At 48.5% G+C, this 22,266-nt stretch overlaps 2 protein-coding genes across 2 annotated transcripts; both read left to right on the forward strand.

The window, feature by feature from the left end:
* The first annotated feature begins 77 nt into the window (after positions 1-77).
* Positions 78-19,160, forward strand: LOC131272499 (elongation factor-like GTPase 1). Its single transcript, XM_058274251.1, has 3 exons — positions 78-2,589; positions 2,663-2,776; positions 18,582-19,160. Exons 1-3 carry the CDS (start codon positions 87-89, stop codon positions 18,953-18,955), a joined length of 2,991 nt encoding a protein of 996 aa, XP_058130234.1. The 5' UTR covers positions 78-86; the 3' UTR covers positions 18,956-19,160.
* LOC131272501 (pre-rRNA 2'-O-ribose RNA methyltransferase FTSJ3) lies at positions 2,981-5,921 on the forward strand. Its single transcript, XM_058274252.1, has 2 exons — positions 2,981-5,476; positions 5,559-5,921. Exons 1-2 carry the CDS (start codon positions 3,093-3,095, stop codon positions 5,803-5,805), a joined length of 2,631 nt encoding a protein of 876 aa, XP_058130235.1. The 5' UTR covers positions 2,981-3,092; the 3' UTR covers positions 5,806-5,921.
* Positions 19,161-22,266: the final 3,106 nt, after the last annotated feature.

Here is a 22,266-nt window from a genome sequence, read left to right on the forward strand (position 1 = left end):
ACATAAACACGTGCGTTTTGTAAACAGCTGATTTTTGTCGGTGGCAAAAAGATTTCATCGTTCGCCGGCGAAAGATTGTGGACAAAATGGTGCGTGTGGAATTATCAAAATTACTACAGTTGCAAACGGATGCAAAACGGGTGCGTAATATCTGTATCCTGGCACACGTGGACCACGGTAAGACAACTCTGGCAGATAGTTTAATCGCAAGCAATGGAATCATCTCCAGCCGATTGGCGGGAAAACTCCGCTACATGGACAGCAGACCGGACGAGCAAGAGCGCCAGATCACGATGAAAAGTAGTAGCATCGCTTTGTACCATCGGGAAGAGACGCCGTGCGAAGCGGAACCTGCGGATGAGCATCTGATAAATCTGATCGATTCCCCCGGACACGTCGACTTCAGCAGTGAAGTGTCGACAGCGATCCGCCTCTGCGATGGGGCCATCATAGTCGTCGACGTGGTCGAAGGGGTTTGTCCACAGACTCGCGTTTGCCTGCAGCAGGCCTACAGTGAACAACTGTCCACCGTTCTGCTGCTGAACAAGATTGATCGGCTTGTGCTGGAAAAGAAGTTGGAACCGGCGGAAGCATATCTTCACCTAACGCAGGTGCTGGAACAAGTGAATGCGGTCGTTGGCAATCTGTTTGCAACGGATGTGCTAGCACGAGAACAAGTCAATGCCGGTGTTGACCAAACGTCTGCCCTGGAGGAGGCGGACGATTCCGTGCTCTACTATTCTCCCCAGCAAGGAAACGTACTGTTCGGCTCCGCCCTCGACGGGTGGGCATTCGATTTGGCCACGTTCGCTAAACTATACCAAGGCAAACTTGACGGTGTTACTGACGCCGGGGAGCTTTTGAACGGTCTATGGGGCGACTATTTTTACTCCCCGCGACGGAAAGCTATCGAGTGCGGGGCGGCGGAGAAAGGACGGAAGCCACTTTTTGTGCAGCTCGTGTTGGACAATCTGTGGAATATATACGGGCTGGTAGAAAACCGCGACGAGGGAAAGCTACGATCAATTTCGGAACGCTGTGGCGTTACCCAAAATCCGCGCGATCTTCGACACGCCGATGGGCGGGTGCCGGTGAGGAATCTTCTTTCCGGTTGGTTGCCGATTGAACGATCGTTACTCGGTGCAATATGCCGTATCGTCCCGAATCCAACTAGCATCACCGACATAAAAGCAGAGAAGTTGCTCTGTTCCCGGTTGTTTGATTTCAGCTCCTATCCACCCGAAACACGCGCCCTTAAGGATGACATCATGCGATGCGATGCGGCAAGTGATCGATTGATCGTGTTTGTTTCGAAAATGTTTCCGATCGAACATGGTGCCCTTGCGGGAGCAAAAGAGACGCTGGAACGTTTGACGAAAAACCTTACGCTCAATGCCATCGATGAAGGAGCCGTTGAAGATGGGGTGGAAGCGGAAATATTCCTAGCCTTTGCTCGAGTATATAGTGGTACACTGAGGAGAGGATCGAAGGTGTATGTTATAGGGCCTAAGTACGATCCAAGAACGATGCACACGGAGGCGGACAATGCAACTACTAATCCACATCTGATTGAGGTGGAAATAGATAGCCTTTTCCTGCTCATGGGACGACAATTGGAACCAGTGGACTTTGTTCCTGCAGGAAATATTGTTGGGATCGGTGGGTTGCAAAATGTTGTGCTCAAAACAGCAACACTTTGCAACTCACGATTCTGTCCACCGTTCGTCGATCTACCGTTAATTGCCACACCGATCCTTCGTGTGGCGGTCGAACCGAAAGATATCCAAAAAATGCCCCAATTAGTACGCGGTCTAAAATTGCTCAACCAAGCGGATGCATGCGTGCAGGTTCGGGTGCAGGAAAGTGGTGAGCATGTTCTACTAACACTGGGTGAAGTGCATCTCGAACGATGCATTAAGGACCTGCAAGAAACCTACGCGAGGATCGAGCTGAACGTCTCGAAACCGATCGTACCGTTCAAGGAAACGATCGTCCCGTTTGTCCCAACATCGGAGGAGAATCCAGAAGAGGAAATTGCTAAAGATCGTGAGAAAGATAAAACCGTTACCATGCAAACTCCCAATCGGCAGTGCACGATCAAGCTGGAAGCCGTCCCACTAGCACAAGAAGTCGTGGACTTGCTGAATCGTAACGAATCCGTTCTGAAAGCATTAATCCGAGCACATGACGAAAAGCAACCGCTTCCCCAAGCGTTGCAAGATTCCATTACTGAATTACGAAAGAGTTTGGAAGGCCTGTTACCAGAGAGAATCCCTTTCGATCGCATTTGGTCATTCGGACCGAAGAAGTGTGGCACTAATTTACTGGTAAACGGGAGCGACTTTGTACATTCTTCTGTTTGGCACGAAAGTGAACCATTGGAGCGGGAAGCTGTTCCCTCCGAGGCACCAGAAGACCCTCGCAAACAATATGAATCGTCGTTTTTGAACGGGTTTCAAATGGCGAGCCTTGCGGGTCCATTGTGTGATGAGCCGATGCAAGGTGTGGCATTTTTGGTGGACCGTTGGGAGCTCGATCTTACGGTCGGAGTCGATTTGGCATCAGTTGCTTCTCATGGCCCTCTTTCTGGTAAACTTAATGATATGTAGATTACAAGGCAATATTTTAATCTTATTACTTTCATCTTTTCAATTGTCTGTAGGTCAAATTATGTCGGCCGTCAAGGAAGGGTGTAAAAAGGCATTTCAAAATCAACCACAACGTTTGGTTCATCCTATGTACAGCTGTAACATAACTGTAAACTCTGATGTACTTGGTAAGTACGCATTTTTTTAAATTGAATTCTATTTTCTGAAAATCAACTGTCAATTCGTATTGTGAACGGTTTGATGGCAACACTGCCATTATTTTAAACCGTGCTGTCAAACTTTTGTTTACTTCGGTTGCTGTCAAAACGAGTGTGTTCTGTCACTGAAGCACATGGTTTTGTTGTCGAAGAACAGCGACAACGACCACGCAGGAAATTCGGCCGGTTTCTGGTGTAAAAAGTGTATTGTGCTGTGCAAATAACTTCCTTTCAACGTACATTGAAGTTAATTCGTTTGTGAAATTAATCCCGATACTGCAGAGCCATGGGAAAGAAATCGAAAGTTGGAAAGGATCGGCGGGATAAGTTCTACAAGCTCGCCAAAGAATCCGGGTACCGGTCGCGTGCCGCCTTCAAGTTGATCCAGCTGAACCGTCGGTTCGGTTTTCTGCAGCAGTCGCAAGTATGCATCGATTTGTGTGCCGCCCCGGGCGGTTGGATGCAGGTAGCAAAACAGAATATGCCCGTATCGAGCATCGTGATCGGTGTGGATCTTCACCCGATCCGGAACGTGCCCGGATGCATCAGCTTGATTGGCGATATTACTTCGGACAAAACGAAGTCGGATCTGACGAAAGAGTTGAAAACATGGAAAGCCGACGTGGTGCTGAATGATGGTGCGCCCAACGTCGGTAAGAACTGGCTTCACGATGCCTACCAGCAGGTGTGCCTAACGCTCAGTGCGGTCAAGCTGGCTACCCAGTTCCTGCGCCCGGGCGGTTGGTTCATCACGAAGGTTTTCCGCTCGAAGGACTACAACGCCCTGATCTGGGTGCTGAAGCAATTGTTCCGCAAGGTGCACGCGACGAAACCGTCCGCCTCGCGTAAGGAATCTGCGGAAATATTCGTCATATGTCAGTACTACAAAGCACCGGACAAGATCGATCCTCGGTTTCTGGATTCCAAGTACGTGTTCGAGGAGCTAGACATCACACCGAAGGACGAGAATGTGACAAATATTCTGAAAGAGCTGGAGCGCAAAACTGCCAAGAAACCGAAAGTCGAGGGGTACGAAGGAACCGACGTGCGAAAAATCGTTACCGCAACCGAGTTCCTGCAGAACGAGAAGCCGCTGTTGCTGCTTAGCCGAATCACGGAAATTCGTTTCGCGAAGGAGGATGCCGCAATCGCCAACCATCCTCGCACGACGTCGGAGTTGAAGGAGTGCTGCAAGGACATAAAGATCCTCGGTCGGAAGGAGCTAAAGGAGCTTCTTAAGTGGCACAAGCTTCTCACCCCCGAGTTTGGTCCCAAGGAAGAGGCTGAAAAGGTCACTGACACGAAGGCCGATGAAACGAAGGACAAACAGAAGGCGGAGGGCGAGGGAGCGGAATTAGATGAAGACGAAAATGACGAAGAGCTGTTGGAGTTGAAAAAGTTGGACAAAGAGATAGCGTCCTTGCGTGACGAGGAGCAGCATGAGTCGCGACGGAAGCGAAAGAAGGCGAACAAAGAGCGCGCCAAATTGAATGAAAGGCTCAGTCTGAAGATGGTCATCAAGGGCGATGATGGACCGACGGAACTGTCGAACGAAGAATATTTTCGACTAAACAAAGTTGCCAGTAAGTCGGAGCTCAAAAGCTTACTTGATCAAGCTCCGGATTTGGTTGTGGAGGACGAGAAGGCCCCTAAGGAGAAAAAGTACGTCTATGTCGATAGTGAGACAAAAGGCGATCTGTTTGAGGACCACACGCTGCTGGCCGACGGATCGGACGGAGATTCCGAGGCGGATGAGAATTTCGATTCGAAAGGGTTGGCCCTCGATTCGGAGGATGAGTTGAGTTTCGAGGAGGACGAAGATCGTGTGGATCCGTCGGATGATGAGGATCGCAATCCGCTTATTACCGATCTGGACGACCGCAATAAGACGGACAAGCGTCTGCAACGGGTGCAACTTTGGTACGAACAGGATGCGTTCCAGAAGCACCAACTCGACGAAAATGACGAGGAAGTGGACTACGACGTGGACCGGTTGATTGAGGCGTACCAGAAGGCGGGCGTTAAGGTCCTCGGAACCGACAAGGATAAAAAGAAACCCCAACCGAAGCTCCCATTGGGCAAGAAGGCTCGTCGGCGGGCTCGGCACGATGTTAACGATGAGAAATCTGCAAGCGATGATAGCAGCAGTTCCTCGGAGGAGGAGGAGGAGAAGCATGATGATGATAATAAAGGAGGGAAGGGACAGGCAAAGGCTCCTTCGAAGCACGCTACACTGCAAAAGGTGTCCGGTAAGGGCGGTGCTTTCGAGATCGTATCCTCCGAGCCGACGAGCAAGCCGAAGAAGATCAAGCTCGACGAACAGGAGCTGGCGCTCGGGCAGCTGCTGGTGAGTGGGAAGAAGATGCGCCGGGACATTACGGATGCCGCGTGGAACCGGTTCATGTTCAACGATACCTTCCTGCCCGACTGGTTTTTGGAGGATGAAGCGAAGGCGATGCGCAAGGAGGTGCCCGTACCGGAGGACGTGGTCGATCAGTATCGAAAGGCGAAGGAAGATTTCAACGTGCGCACGATCAAGAAGGTGATGGAGGCGAAGGCGCGCAAGAAGCGTCACGCGACCAAGCGACTGGAGAAGATCAAGAAGAAGGCCGAAACGATCATGGAGAATGTGGACAACACGAACCAGGAGAAGATTCGTCTCCTCAAGAAGTAAGTAGTCGGCCGGAGTTATATTTAAGGGTTTCCTATTTTTTAAACTTATGCTAATCATTCTTCTCATACCTATTTTTAGGCTCTACAAAAAGGCGGACGGGAAGAAGAAGGAGGTCACGTACGTTGTGGCGAAGAGGACCGGTGTCAGTGGCAAGAAGGTGCGCCGCCCGAAGGGTGTTGAGGGTCGGTTTAAGGTGGTCGATCCGCGTTTGAAGAAGGATCGTCGCGCCGAGGTGGCGAAAAACAAACGTAACAAAAAGACGGGCAAAGGTCCCGGCAAAAAGAGTAAGGTCAAAGCGAATGCGCGCGGAGGGCGAAAGAAGTGAAGTGGTTTGGAAAAGTTAAACGATTAAGGATTGGTTGTCTGCGGTCGCTTGTAAGAATACATGTTTAATAAATACCTGCAATTCTCTGTACACAGGTATACGTACTTTGAATGTAAAACATATATCCTCGTTTTTCAATCATCATCGTATTTATTATATGAAAGGCATGGATTGTTTAGTGCTGAACATGCGAAGGACTACAAATTCTGACACCATAAGTGAACCATGCTCAACAACAAAAGTAGATCGAAACGCAGGGTAACGACATTCGCTTTGGATGTCTCCGGCCTTGGAGTTGATGAAAATCCTTCCGTATATGATGTTGGGTACACTGTCGTTGTAGTTCCATTATCTTTCAGTGGGGTCGCCCTGGAGCTTGTACCGAGCGATGGTGTCGAATACTTGCTTCCAGGTGTTGTGGAAGGGATCGGACTAACGCTTGGTTTCGCTGACGGTACTCCGTAGCTCGATGGATTGGGCGAAGCAGTGCCATTCACTATCCTGCACTGGCTCGGCACCGTCCATCCCTCGCAGATGTGGCTCCGGGCGAACGTGCAGCCCATTTGATAGTTGGTCACACCGTTCGCGGTAAAGTTCACCTGGAAACACTGAATATCGGGCCCCGGGGACACTGCTTTGAGCGATGGGTTGTGCGGGGCCAGCAACAGATGCGTCACGTTAACGAGAGCCTCAGTACATTCGACGGGATTGTTTTTGAGGCAACTGATGTAATCATTCGACGATTGGCAGAAGCCGCAGGTCAAACCGTATGCTGGAAAATATTGAAGTCGTAATAAAGATCTTAACCTCGTTCGTTCAAGATGATTTCAACACGTAGATTCTCTTACCGCCATTACTGAAAATGAATGCCAGCGACAGTATTAGAAAGACCCACGTTTTCCGTGTTTGCCACATGTCGTCAAGCGGGAAGGTACGAAGACGTCCAGTAAACTACGCCACCTGTACAGAACTGCCCGTAGCATGTGTCCTGTTCCGTTGCATACACTTTCGACATGAGAACGGTTTTACCTTACATCTAGAAATGAATAACATACACTGTACGTTTTGTATCCACAATCGTAACAAACAATCGGTTTCGTTGTTTCTTTCTCGTTTGTTCATACTGCTAAGACCTGGCCATATAATTAGCCAAACCAACTTTTTTTAGGCCCAAAATGTTCAAGTAAAAACAACACCAGCTTTTAATGTATTAGTATTTTTTTTATTAATAATATTGCTACTATCATTACGTTTCTCTTACATTTCTAGCGTTGTTTTTAAATAGTGTGGGTTTTTTTTTATTCTCTCGTTTCTAATTTGATCGTTTGTTTTCTCTTCCGTTTGCTTCTCTTCATATTCTTACGTAGTGGTAGAAAACTGATAGTAAAATTCAGTTTCTTTCGTTTACTTCCACATTTTTTCTGTCCCTCGTTTACTTTAGTTGTTAACCGTACTTTTAATCTTCAATATAAATATATCGCTCCATCGTTTTCGCTCGTCTTTCACTCCATCTTTCACTTTCACCTTCAACCCCGGTTCCGGTCCGGGAGCACTTCAAACATCCCACCGAACCGTTTTTGGGAATACTATTTACACAAAAAAAATGGAGCATCTTTTTGTCGATGCTCCAGCCTTCCAGCTCTTATTAATGCTCGTATTGTTTTGGAGTGCGAGAAAAAAACACATAAGTCGGTTAAAAAAGACTTTTAAAAACACATTTTCACACGGTTCCTCTCTCCCTCTCTCCCTCTCGGAGAGTTTTCGTGACACGTGGAGGTGCAACGGTGGGGAAGCCCCAGTTGGCCCCAAGCTACTTCGCAATGTCCCGACTTTAATGGGATTGACGTTGGTTTACCTTTACATTTAAAAAAAGGAGCTCGTTATAGTAGGATAATAATAAATAAGCCGTAGCAATAGCGTGTACACGCCGTAAAGTTGCTCGAGACTACCGATACACCGGTGGGTTCCCGTCCTGTCCGGATCTTGTCCTTTCCATCACTGGTGGCCATGGTTTTGTGCGCGCGTCTAAAAAAGCCTTGCGAAACCGCTCGGAAGAGGACTCGCGGTTTCTAATTGCCTTTTTTTGTCTGTTACATTTTAATAAATTAAATGTTAAAATCTTAAGGACCCTCGTACTCTTCTTCGGCGCGTCCAAATGTCTCGCAACGGTGGCCAGCGCACGTGGAGTACACGATCCCACCCGCGTGGCGTGAGTGACTGACGTTTATATTAACTTTCTTTTCCTCCGTAATTTGGCTCAGTTAGCGATGAAAAGAAGAAGATGTGCGGACAAGATGAGCGTTTGCTCGAGCTTGGAAAGTGTTTGTCGCGTTCTGGCTCGACTGCTAACGCGCTGCTATCGCTGAGTGGGTGAATCGAAAACCACAGAAAAACGGTTCCCAAATGTCGCGACGAGCGCGTTCCGGAACCGTGTTTCGTTTCCGTTCGATTCACGCGCACCAATTCGTTTGGCCGAACACCGATCGGTGTTCGCTTCGGTAAATTTGTTCACCGCAAATTTGTTCTCGTCCGCAGTACAATAAATAAAATAGACTAATTAGTAAAGTCTGTCGCATCCTCGGCGGCGGTCGCCGGTAGGAGTGCTCGCAATAATAAATACAGGCGCAATAAATAAATGTGGGGGGGACACGTTGTGTGATGGGCTCTGATGATGGGCTGGTGGTTGTTTGTTAAGCTATCTGCAGCGTGGGGTTCACTGCCAGGGAAAATTGGGATAAAAATTATGAGATGCTGATTGCATGCCGAAGATTGATGGAGGACCAGGATTAAAGGGCGTGGTCACTCTACTGGTCACTGCCTCCTTCTTGCGTGGTGCTGTCCGTTGCGTTCTGGTATGTCCGCGACTCGGACTCCGTCTCGGCGTCGATGGCGGCGGCGGCGGCGGCATTCGCACGGTACGACGAGACGGGCTGCCGGGAGGGAATCTTCCACTTGTTGTACGAGTTGGCGGGCGTCTTGGCCGGCTTGGAGGAATAGTAGCTGGAGGTCTCCGGTGGCACGCACAGCATGCCGTACACGTTGATACCGGGCAGGCCGGCGTAGGTGGGCTGATCGTGCGCCAGCGGTCCCTCTGGAGGGGTGGGAGGAATACAAAAGTCCGGATTAATGTGAGTGTAATTGTGACCAGGTGGGGGATGGGGGGACGTTCTTACCGAGTCGGTAGTGCGGTGGGCACTTGCAGATGACCAGATAGTGCGACTTGCCGGTTCGGGTGTTCTGGAGCGCCAGGATGGACCAGTCCTTCGGGGCACGGCAGTCGCGCAGCTCGTTGGTGTTCTCGCACGTCTTCGCCAGGGTGATCGCTCGCTTCTGCTGGTTGCCGACGAGCTTGATCGTGTGGTTATCGTCTTCGTTCAGGCTGGCCGAGCACGGATCGCGGTACCTGGAGGAGGAGGGGATGAGCGGAGCAGAAAATAATTACCTCACGTGCCAGTGGAATTGTCTTCTGGAGAAAGATTGATCGCCGTTGAGATCGCTCGCGATATCCCATCGTCGATACGTGCAAAGTGCCGTTAATGAGTTTGTCCACCCCGTGCAAAGGTTTGCGTTATTCATTTGTCCAACACAAGGAACGATGTGGCAGATTTTGGACGCATCTTTTCAGCCAATATGGTATCCAGTCTGTTCATGTAGAGCGAAATAGGCCTCAAAAACAGCAAACATGACACCGTATTCTTTTTCTCGTCCTCTTTTTACTAATTCCGTATAGACACACATGTTTGTCGTATGTTGATAGCCAATTTTCAGTTCAAGGTTTTGAGGGGATTTCCCACACGGAAGGCAGAAACAACATACAAACAAAGTTAAGTTTTTAGAAATGATGCATCAGCGGTAAAAACGATATCTATCAACATTGATATCGATCGAGACTTCCGTCAACAGTAGTAAACAAACGTTGACTAAGTTACGAGTAGATTATAAATATGATGGATGTTATGTTACTCACGACACCGATATTACTGCTTTAATTTCTTATCTTTACCGGTTTTTGCAATGTTTACATCTTAGAATATGACGCACCCACATTGAAAATATGCTCCCATTAAACAAACCGTCCATGCCATGCTTTTTTTTTCAATCCAAGCAACCTTTTTCCTGTTCGATCTCATCTTTTAATGCAACATAACATAATAGGCTGATGGTTCGGTGTTTTCTTTAAATTGCATTCCAACCGGATGTAATTGGATACATGACAAAGAGTATGGAGAAAAACACATTTTCAAATTGTTTTCGACGTATCTAGTCATCAACATGTTAGGCATGATTCATGTCTTTTTAATTTTCTGTGAGTTCCGTGGCGCTGCAAAGAACCGCTGTACAAACAAAACGGTTTGGTGTTAGTATGTTTGGGGTTTATGTTTTTCTGTCCCATATCTCAGAGGTACATCTTTCCAGAAACCGTGCTCCAGTACGCCACAAGATGTCTTACAAACAAGAACTGAAGGTTTTGCCCACCGTCGGTGTGGGCCACCTTTTTACGTTGCTCGTTGCAGTGTGCCTCGTTGGCAGTGGTACGTTTCTGGAACCGTCTGGATGGAAAAAAAGCGTAGCCCAAGTTGGTTAGTTCATCCGTTCATCGGTTTATTTTGCGTTCCACTGTTTCTAGGGCTCGCGTTGAACTGCCGCGTCTGCCATTCGGCGGGCGACTTCCAGATCTGTCTGGCCAGCCCGTCCACCCCCTGCACCGTGTCGATGGTCAACACGACCCACCTCTTCCTGGCCGGCTCCAATCCGACGCTCCGGAACGTCACGTACCCGGTCGGGCCGCCGGAGTTCCAATGCTTCCAGGTGAACTACACCGTGGCCAGCGGGGCGTGGAACTACGAGATGGGCTGCACGTTCGCGTCGACCAAGATCTGCGAGGGTTGGCGCACGGCCGCCAAGTGTCAGACGGTGTCGACCAACATGGGCGGGGTGCCGACGAGACGGAAGCCCCCGGTGCAACCGGTGCAACCGGTGCAACCGATGCGGGCGGACTACAATCCGCAGGGAGTTCCGGTGGTGATTATTCCACATGTCATGACCCAGAATACGCCGGCACCGGTGGCGCCACCGCATGTTGTCGTTCTGACCCGTGACCTCAAGTCGGGTACCGGAAGTGTGCTTTTGTCGGGATCCTCTGTACTTCATACTCTACTTTCCACGATCGTTGGGGTTTGGGTGGTGCGGAAGTTACTTAGTTAATGTGTGTGCGTTTTGTTTCCTCCCCTGTTTCGTAGCAAGTGATGTTTGACTCATTTTATAAATAATCGAATTCATCAATTCATCAATCAAGTGTGTTTGCAAGCGTTTTTATTTGACTTCGTTTAATGCAGTTTTATGTTTGCAGTTGGGAACAAGGTCAACGTAAAAAAGGCAATCCAAAGACATCAATTCTAAGGTCTGCAGAAATAAAAGTTGGATTTATAATGAAAACCCCCTAATGCAATCAATTAACGTGGATACTTTGATTTAAAATTCATTGCTATTGTGTTCGCACCAACGTTTATTGCCAGTTTATGTTTTTGATCAGACTTTTTTTTTATATCTCCTATATGGCAACTACATTTTGGCAGAACTTAAGCTTAGCAGTGCTTCCACATATCGTTCGAAACGTATTAGCGTATGTTAATATTTGTGTAATATAGATAAAAAGCAATCCTCCTAATTCCAGACTGATGTGCAAACCCTACCTACCATACCTGCCCGCAAGCCGAACCGATCTTAATTGAAATGGAATCGAATGGATCTAGCCTTTTGGGAGGAGCCGAAGAAATTTAATCACTTTTCAGCTCAGCCAGCTCAAAACACCTGGACCACCACATTTCTCCTCCACCACACCGGCGGAAGCAAAACGGCGGCCAATGGCGCACCCCAGTGACCCGGTTGATTGGGCGCGAATGGAACACGATTAAAATCAATCGTCGCTGGCGCGGTGCACATAATAATGTTTTCCAGGGCCCGGCTTTCCGAGCACTTTCCGAGGCCGGCGCGGGCAACATTTTGGTCGGCTTCATTTGCCCATTTTCCGTCCGCCCAGTCCGGCCAGCTGCAGTTCGACGCCCCTGTGGGGTGCCATCGAAACCTCAATTTTCCCCGTGCACGTGGTGGGGTGAAATTTTTGCATACACTCCGCTCGCAACACGGTGGAGGAAGGTGCTTTTACTTAGTGGCGTGCGTGGGGGTCTAATGAGGCTTTTTTGGGGGGGAGGGAGATTCGATTCGATTATGATTTTCGATCGACTCGAGATCGAAACGATACCGAATGCTACGCACACGGCCGACGGTGGGAAGCGGAACAGAAAACTGGGCCCATTTTCCGATCACAGCTGGAAAGATTTTCATCGAGAAAGCTGAGAAACATTTTCTTTTTCCCCTTATCAGTTGAGGGAAAACCCAAAACGGATGGAAAAAATAAGTACATCAACAACATCAGTGAAAAGATGGTACAGTTGTTATTATGTATGTAACTGATTTTCATTTGATTTGAGAAAAAAGTAAACTTTTCGTAAATACCAAACCTTGGCCGTTTCTGAACATCATTAACTCATTGAATGTGTCATTTGTTTCACAGCTCTCACATTACCTCCCGGATGCGATACACTAATGAGTCCTGATTTCTCGCATATAGCTGCAGCTCCTTCTCTTGGATTGTTATTGTATAGTAATTTCCAATCATTAGGAGGGAAAAAGGGCTAACCTTCGCTTGACTCCTGGCAGCCTGGAGCGTCCTCTCGTTCCCTTTTCCAGGGCCGGATAGAGTGAAAGTTCGGTTTGTCCATTTCACGAAAAAAAAACCCTTCGCAGTAGGGTGTGAGCCAGTTCTCTTCCTTCCTTTCATTGAATCGTCCATTATTTTACCCACTCAACGATATCCCCGTTGGTTATCGCGAGTTTTCCTGACACCATCGGGTTTTCCAATAGGCCATATGTAAACAGACCCCGAACCCCGGTGTGTGTGTGTGTGTGTATGTTTGCGCCCCGGGAAAAGGGTGAATGTAAAATAAAAATAGTAATAATTGTTCGATCATACGTGTGCGCACATCGCCGGGGACGGAGCGCCATGTGGGGCGCCATCGCTGGAAATGATCGATGGAGATGCATTTGTTTCCCCTCCCCCCCCCCCCCACCCCTCTCTCTCTCTCTCTCTCTCTCTCTACATCCCTTGGGTTGGAATGTGGGATGTCGGCGGGATGTTAATTAAGGTAAATGTGTGAATTGTGGAACCCTTTGAACGGGGCATGATGTTTTTTGTTCCCCTGTTTTTTTTTTCTCTCCCCAATGGGTTGAAGCATTTAACAGACCTCCCCGAACGATGGTTTGCTGCCAAGGGGGTCGTCGGATTTGATGATAAATATTGCACTGCCCGTCGGACGGGGTGGGTGCAAAAACGGTTGGCCATTTCGCGGGGGGTTTTCTCTTTTCGCATCGTAAAGGGCAATTGATTGCTTTTCCTCGCTTTATTGCCGGTTTCAATTCGACGCTCGATGGGGTTAAATGTCGTTTGCTTTGTAGTTTTCAATTTAGCTTTTCATAGGTAATTGCAGAATGTTTTGAACGGTGCGTACCATCTACGGTTTTGAACTTTTGTCTTTTCCTCAAAATCAAAAGAATAATAAACCCAGTAACTGATTATCGTGGTTTTCCAAGATATTGTTGAATTTAGGATTTATCTCAAGTTTGGTTTAGTCCTGCACGTCGGATGTTTATCGAAGCCAAATGGATTCATTTGTTGAGTTAAGTAGCATGTAATTACATTTTTCATACGTTAAAAGTCTTTCGAGATATTTAAACTGCAAATAACATTCTTGATCGAATCAAAATAAAAACATTTGACTGAAATGAATTCGCTCTAGGTGACATCTGAAGATTTGTTTTTGTGGTGGAATGGTTTTAGTGGCATTTTGAACATGAGGTTTTTTATCCCTTCTTAATTCTTCTGATGCAGATCGCAGAGTATCTGTTGTTTTCTCTTTTCAGAACTTGTTTAGAAGCTATAATATATAACGTGAACTGCTGCTAAAACTACTCTCGATACACTAAAAGACAAAACTAAAATAGTATGTTTTATTTCTAATCTCCGACTTCATCGTCAGCATTAATCTTCCACGGTGATCACCCTTCGACTGAATTAATTGAGAGATTTTCTAATTATTCATAATTATGCACGATCAGTGCGATCTAGCGCGAACTATCAGATGCGACTTAAACACGGTTTCAAATTAAGATCTTGCGCAGCGGATCTTCTGTATCTGCATAAACCGCTCTAAGACGGGGTACACGAGCAAGGTTAGTTTAATTGGCGGTTCATGTAGAAATTGGCGCCACACTGATTTCGCGATCAGTGAGAAGGTGGGCATGGTGGAAAACCCAAAAAAAAAAAAATCCTGCAAGATCGATGCCCTCCGATTGGTGATGCATCGCCGAACACGAGGAAAAGTGTCCAATCTTTAGCTCGGGTCGGCACGATGCGCGACCGCAGTGGATGGAACTAGAGTAGCCAGATGATTTCGTTGGGTTCTGGGGACCGAAGGTTTGAACATTTTTCCTTCAACCACATGCTTAACGACACGTCCGCGGATTGGTTCCATTAAAAAGCTCCTGTTAGGATCGATTGTTCAGCGAACCCTTCTTACCACCGGTGGATATGCTAATGGCGAGCATATATTTACACAATCGACCGTAGTGCAACAGGCACCACACGCGGATTATGTGGAACGGTTGGTGTCCCGGACTAATCTTCGTTGGCCGGCGAAATGGAACGACATGATGGCTTTACTCACGAGGCGCGTTTGTACCGTGCTCTTGCTGAAAACGACCAACACTTCTTCGGTCGGGACTCACTACTAACTGAAGAAGCTCGAGCAGGTGAAGCTGGTAAGGGTCCCTCGGACTGGTGTGCAGCGGGTGATCATGATCGTCTCTTTTGTCGTTTGCTTAGGTCTTGCTTGCTTGATGCTTTTTCTTTTGCTTCCCGCTCCCGAACAGCGAACATCGACTCTAAATCGCAACGCCTCGAGCAGGGAAATGAGGCTGCTACCCGTGTTCAGTGCGCCGTACAGTTTTCATTATCCCTTCGTCCCACAACAGCACACACACACAGTCACCCCCAGCGAGTCATGAACGATCGTGCGATCGTGTTCTTATCCGTGTTTTCCCTTTGTGTCGTCGCGCTTTTGCGCAGGGGGTACGCGGATGGGCGAAAGAATATTGCATATTACATAAACATTATCGTACAGCGTGCCATTTCCACATTCCCGGGGAAAACCGGAGGAACGCGAATTTCTCGCTTCACGATCTTCTGCGTGGCGCTCCGGCGTGGCGTTGAAAGATCTCAACATAATTGAATCCTAGCGGGGTGGGTGAGGGGTTTCCCTTCCCACGACGTCCACATCTTGCACTTTGGGAAAGAATTCTCCCTCCCCCCAGCCGGGCGCAGAGCATCCTAGAATGCCCGGGGTGGGACAGTTAATATGCCGGAATAAATCCCTCGCGCGCGGATAGTTCCGTACGGCTAATAACTCTCCTTTCCTTCTACGGTCTGCCGTGGTCTCGAGGACCTAATAAAGCGCAACAAATCCTCGCGCTTACACTCGCTGGCCACGGACCACATGGGGCGATTGTCCCAGAACACCGCTGTGAACCGACCTCTCTCCGGCCATGCTCTCCCCATGACGTTGTGTGTCGTGTTTTCCGGTGATTTAATTAGATACGTGTGCCAGCAGTTAGAGGGCACCCCATCTCCCTATATCCCTGTGGGGTTTAACCGCCCGCGAATGGGTCACCGCACACGCGGGGACACTGGGTGGAATGTCATAAAATTGCTAATGTCTTGCAAAATCTGGCGCAGGGCAGGGAGGAGAAAGACCGTATCGTTGCACAACGGGTCGTCGTGTAATATTAATAAACATAACATTACAATGCAAAATGGGCTTTTCTTCGTAGAGCGATCCTAAAAGGTGTCCCGAAATGGGGGGATGGTGGGGTGAAGGCATGCAGGGGACGCATTCAAAGTGTGGCCGAGTGGTGTGGTGTACACGAGGATCGGTTACAAGTTATGCGAAAGCGCACAAACGCAACATACGAACGGAATGTTGGACTAATGTTGGAATCCTCGACCCCGCGCGAGGAATTGAACCGAAGGAACAGAGGAAACTATTGTTGGGGCATGTAAAATTAAAAGGAAGACATATTGAATGCGATCATGCCACGACGATTCGTTGGCGGTAATGGTTTACTTCGATCTTATTTTACATTTCAAGATCATGCAACGCTAGTAGCTAGCTTTACTTCTTCAAGTGTAATTGCATTTTTATTTAATTTTTCAATCGAACCATTGGTATCTATATCAATACTTTCGATGCGGCCTAAATGCCCGGACCGGGTGCGTGCGAACCAGTGTATGACACAGATAGGCATGATTAATTGTACTTCCTTTACCCTGGCCAGCTGCTCATGTAATAGCATCACGGTCTGGTGCAGAAAGGTTCATTGCATTCACGTGGTTGCTTCCACCAACGTCCTGAAGGTGGTACACCCCGAGACACTAATTCGATTACCGTGTAGATTTATTGGTTCTCGCAGACGAAGACAACGGGCGAGGGGGGTGAAATTCAATAAACTCTAACTGTACCCTCGTTTTTACCCTTCAGCTGCATCGGAGGCAAAAACCGCTTTCTACACCAAAGCCTCACATAAGTGTGGTGAGGAGGAGGGTGGGTGATTTGGGTGCACAAAAAAGGGTCGGGGAGGGGGGGGGGGACACACACGTGGGAAGTCCCGGTCGTCCGCTGGCTGTCATACATCATGTTTAGCAGCTTGTTTAGTCTGCCGGAGCAAGCATAATGAGACGCGCTGTACACACAACGGGTTCCGTACGCCGGGGCCTTCAACTCGCGGGGGTTTGGAGTATACCCACAGTTTGCAATGTGAACCGAAGCGAAGGAGCAGAGGATCTGAAGGAGAGACAACAAAAAACTAAATAAAACAGACAGCACTCCACACCATCTTAAGCACTGGGAGTAGTACTGCAGTAGTGGTACCGGTACTAGTACTACTGGAACTCGGGGTTACGGGATGGAGGGGGAACTTCCGAAGCATGATTGATGAGGGTAATTGCTTCAACGCCAGCCTGCCAGCTAGCGTGACCAACCTCTCGGGAGCCGAAGCACCGGTGCTGACAGTCGTCGGTAAACGGACGCCGTTGGATGACCAAAACAACGGCCGAAGAAAAGAAAACGGAACGGCCAGCTATCCAGCGATACTGCTATCAGCGAGCGTCCCCTTGCTCGGTGCGGAAGATCCTCCCATGGTTGGCTCTTGGAACCATTGGAGCCGCATTCGCCACGGTCATGGCTTTTCGGTGCGGAAAGTGAAAACCAATTACATGACTACGGCGTGTGTATGCGAACTCCTTAGGTTGGCCCTTGGAAGATCGATGGAACGATCGTAAATTTATGCGCGCACCCCGTTGATGACCGTGTCGTCGTCATGGCATGCTCTTCCAACGTGAATGAACTCGTCGTACGACATCGTGCAAAGAACTTTACGGGGCGACAACCGCGCGGTGTTCTTAAATTGGATCAAGCTCCGAGGAATTCGGGGAAGATTCTCAAGATTCGAACATTCTCTTTGGGATTGTGATTGCAGTTCAATGGCTTTTCCGATTGGTAATCGGTACATAATCAACCATCCACCAGAACGGGCGTTTAAAGAGCAACGCCAGTTAGCGTTGTTAAGCTTCGACACATTCCATTCCAAACTTCATCGGGGAGGAAAAAAAACCCATCTCATTCCCTACACTTGACTTCTGGGCATGAGCACCTGATTCTACCGAGAGAAGAGGTCATTGCTGTTCTGGAGTTCAATTCCCATCTTCCCTCTAGTACGCCGTGGGAAAATCACCTTGCTTTTAAAAAACCCAACCTTTAAAACAATGTCCAAAACAAATCGCTTTGACGAAACCAAACCCGGTTGCGTAGTTCAACACATTGCGCCATGTCACGTCGATTAATGACCCGCGCGCGAAGCACAGAATACTTTCGTTTCGAGGCGCGAGTAGGAAAAACCTGCTTGCTCCGGAATGGTCCGATTCCGGATGGAACTTACCGTGGAGGGCAGGCACACAGGGGCTGGGTGTAGTTGAGGCGAACGTAGACAGCGTTGCACACCTATTCCGAAAGGCAAATGAAAGATCGAAAAACGGGTGGGTGAATATTCAGATCAGAACTGAACATGAGGTGGAAGTTTTCGGTAAACTTCAGTGGCTTTATCTTCCTAACGGGTTCCGTTTCCGTGTGCTCGCGGGAAAGGCACCAAGGAGCCAAGCGGCAGCACCTACCTGCTGGATGGCGCACTCGGGCAGGAAGTAGATGTGTTGATTGTGCGGGTAGTAGTGGTACTTCGTCGGTGCCAGGCCGGTCTGCAAAGAGAAGAAGAGGGTGGAGGAGTGGATCGATTAATCTCTGTTCGTAGTCTTGGTTTGGGGATTGAGCCGTGGAATTATGTGTATCGTTTTCGCAGATGAATTTGTATGCGGGTGGGAAAGCTATTTAAGGTTTTTTCTTGAAGAACTTCCCAAGTATGAGAAACGATGAAGTTTTATTGGTACAACCATTTTGCCTCACAACATGTGGTACGTCTAATAACTAATTTTTCTCTGATGAGAAAACCATAATTGAGTTAGAGTTTAAGTCTCTTTACAATAATTGTCTTAAAATGATCCCCTCACTCAGTGTGAAAATACTAATGCAATCTTTTCCACCTTCTCATGACAGGTAAACTGTACGCCGTCATCGGCCGCCGCCAGGGCCGCATCCTGTCCGCCGACCTGATCGAGGGCAGCGGCCAGTTCGACGTGACCGCCGTCATACCGGTGATCGAGTCGTTCAACTTCGCCACCGAGATCCGCAAGCAGACGTCCGGGCTGGCGATGCCGCAGCTCGTCTTCAGCCACTGGGAGACGGTCGATATCGACCCGTACTGGGTGCCGTCGACGGAGGAGGAGTATCTGCAGTACGGCGAGAAGGCCGACTTCACGAACGTGGCGCGCGTCTACATGGATGCGATCCGCGAGCGCAAGGGTCTGGCGGTGGAAAAGAAGCTGGTCGAGTTTGCCGAAAAGCAGCGCACCCTCTCGAAGAACAAGTGATTGAGGGGGTTGTGTGTGTGTGATTTTTAAGGTTGCAGACGTACAAGTATTTAACGAATTGTGGTATTCGTCGAAGCTAGGCGAACGTTAATGTTTTATCATTGTAATCATTGGCTTTTCATATTAAACAAGTTTGATACATACGTGATTGACTCTTTCCCTTGTGTTGGAAAGGAAGAGTCTTCGAGAAGAAAATACAACAACTTATTACTATATATTCAAGGAATCGCTCCGAAAAGAAAACTATGCCGAATATAAGCCTCTTTTTGGTTTGTATCCTGTTTAAATTTAATTTAATATGTTCAAGTGTTGTTTACGATTAGTTTGAGGTTTGTTACGATTTTTATAAAATTTTGTATCATAGCCTACTTTTGACGCAGGGTACCTTCAATATAAAGGAACAAGATAGATTTAAAAACACCTTCAGTTGAACAAACAAAATTGATGGAATTGAATTGAATTGGTTTTACGTGCAAGCCTAAGTTGGACGAATACTAATCACACACTACCAACGTGTTGTTTTTTAAGTGAGTCATACTCAGGGAAAACCCTTCCATTAAGCCTCTCATATTTCGTACGCTTTCGATTTCGTACCGCCTCGACTGACGCACGTTCCGTGATCTTCATCATTGCGCAGGAGGTCTATAATAACCGAATAAAATAAACCTCACCGACTGATAATTTAATAGAACGGCGGAACTGCTACACCGTCAATGGGTGATCCCATTTCTTCCCAATATCTTTTCCTTTTTCACACGCCCATCGGGGTCGGATTTCCACGACGGCTTGCGACTTGGTCATTATAAATTCGTTACTGACCTGACACCGGGTTGCCTCCCCGAGCGACCCCGGGTATGATTTGTAGCCAGCAAAAAAAAAAGCTAACTAAACTAAAGCGTGCGTCTATACCATCATCCAGTCCGGGTTTGCGTGATTCTGTGCACAAAAATAAAAACTGCATCATCAAGTCTCGAGAGGGTGGCGGCAGCTTGCCAGAGTCCCAAGTCTCCCATCGAAGCCAAGAAAAAAAAACACAGTGAGGCGTGAAAAATAGATCAACTAAAGCTTAGCTTTTCCATTGCTCAGGAGGGAACGCGTTTGGTACTCCCTTTTCCACTGTGCCTGTGGGGGGAATCCCTTAACCAATGACCCAAAAACCATCCGGTCGCGAAGTTGGCGATAGCATTTGGTGTGCTTCGGGTACCGCGGTGCGGTCTTGGGATGGATTTTGTTCAACCCCCAGAATCACATTTCCACGATAGCTTTCCAAAACGAACGGCGGGATGGTTCGTTTCGTTCGTCTTGCGGTTGAAACAGGGCCAGGGAGATTCCCTTTCCATGGCGTGCATTTGCCACCAGGGTCCAGGGCAGAAAGGTGGTAGAGGTCTGTTCTGAGATTAGAAATTAAACCCATGCGGTTAGGTAGTGTTTGTTTTGTTTTTCTTTTTCCAGATGCACAAGTTAATTATACGCGCACGGAGACGCCGTTGAGGATAGGAGACTCAACCCGAACTGAGCGCAGCAATTAGCAGCAGTTACAATAGAAGACGCTACTGGAATTAGACGCCAGACGGGCAAACCACACGTATGAAGCCATCCGACCATTCCCATACGCAACCTGAACCGAATGGGAAGCCCGCGGGACTGCCAGAGATTCCCACAGTCGACCGGGTACGGAACGATGTCGCGAAGCCTTTTTTTTGTTGTTGCTGTTGGTCGATTGGTTTCACTTTCTCGTATCGATGTACGGATTTACATGCGCGCATTTGGAACTAGAAAACCCGCATGTTACCATGAGAAGCAGCTACGCGAGTACGTGGAAAGTAGAGTGTCGGGTCAACGGAGGGTTTCGCTTTCATCCGCCAGAGTTTTCTATAGGTTGTGTGCACGGGGTTGAGCGCGTGATAGGTTGCTATGATAAACCCAAACCTGATCTACCGTTTGCCGCCAATACTGCAGAGAACCAGACTGACTGAGGTGTCTCCGGGGTCGTCTACTCGTGAGCGTAGGTTTTAGACAAAAAAGACACAACTGTACAAATCACGCTCAACTGCATCCGGCGGCCGGAATGGTGGCAGTACAACCCGTTGGAAGGAAGTTTCGGGCCGCCAGATTTCACTTAGCATCTTGGCGGACTTCTTGGCGAACCAGCGAAAGTTGGCACCACCGGGGGACACACCATCCGTCCATGCCGGTTCGGTGCGTGCGGAACGATTGCGAAAAAAGGAAATGATTGTCGTGAGGTAATGCCGGTTCTCATCCGTTGCAACGCGTTCGGACGACTAGGCTGGACTTGTTTGGTGCCCACCTTTGTTGGACGCGGTCGTACGCATGACACATTGCACGGCGCGGGACAATCGGAGGTGGGTTCCGGTGGGAGCAATGCCAATTAACGGTGCCCCGGACGAGAAGCGCAGAATGCGGTGGTCCGCACCGGTACCGTGGTATGTTTTGGCTAATTAATGAGCTGCGTAATTGGGTGTAGGTTTCCAAGCTAAGGGTAGTCGACGTTGAACACAGGATGACGATGGTGACGTCGTGGGTCATCGGTTGGTAGCAGAGAAGAAGTCGTGCGGTGGGCTTCGACCGGTTGACAATGGAAGGCTAGTAGCATAGGTTTGTGCAGTAATCTATTTACTTTCTTCTACATGTTTACTTCTACTAACTATCTATTGTTTTTAACTGAATTTTCGTAGCGTTTTCATCGGCATTTCCGTAGTGGATATTTCCACGAGCAACCATCGCACTGCATCGCGGCTAGGAATGCGGCTCCAAAACAACCGAATGGAATGTCCGTTCGCTCTCATTCCGGCAATACTCAATGCCAGCGGGCAGATTGATTCGTCCCACCGATCGATGTCCGGCCGGTCACACTGCGATGCGTTGTTCAGCTGCTGTCGATCGCTTAGGCAATACGAACCGGGGCGTACCTCCTTGGCCGTCATGTGGTGGAAAATTACAAATTTCACACCCCCGAAGCGATCGATCCGAGAAGCCGAGCCGACATCGATCCCCGATCGATTGGCCGCGATCATGGCCGTACGGCGGAAACCCAGCTGGACTCTCCATGAAGCAAACCGTGACCAACAATGACGAACGAACGGACCACGGTCTTCGAATGAGGTCTCCGAAGACGGGAGCTGGCTGCCTACCTGACAGTGACAGTGATTGGCAGTGGCAGACCACAGCCGTGCGTCCGGTGTGGCCATCTCACCAACTCGCCGCAGGCCATCAAGGGCCGCGTTCCCGCACGGCCTGGTGTTGGTGTCGGTGTCGGTATGTGTGATTGATTTATACCGCCGTCACATTAC

This window comes from Anopheles coustani, chromosome 3 (assembly GCF_943734705.1).
Source record: "Anopheles coustani chromosome 3, idAnoCousDA_361_x.2, whole genome shotgun sequence".
Taxonomy (NCBI): Eukaryota; Metazoa; Arthropoda; class Insecta; order Diptera; family Culicidae; genus Anopheles; species Anopheles coustani.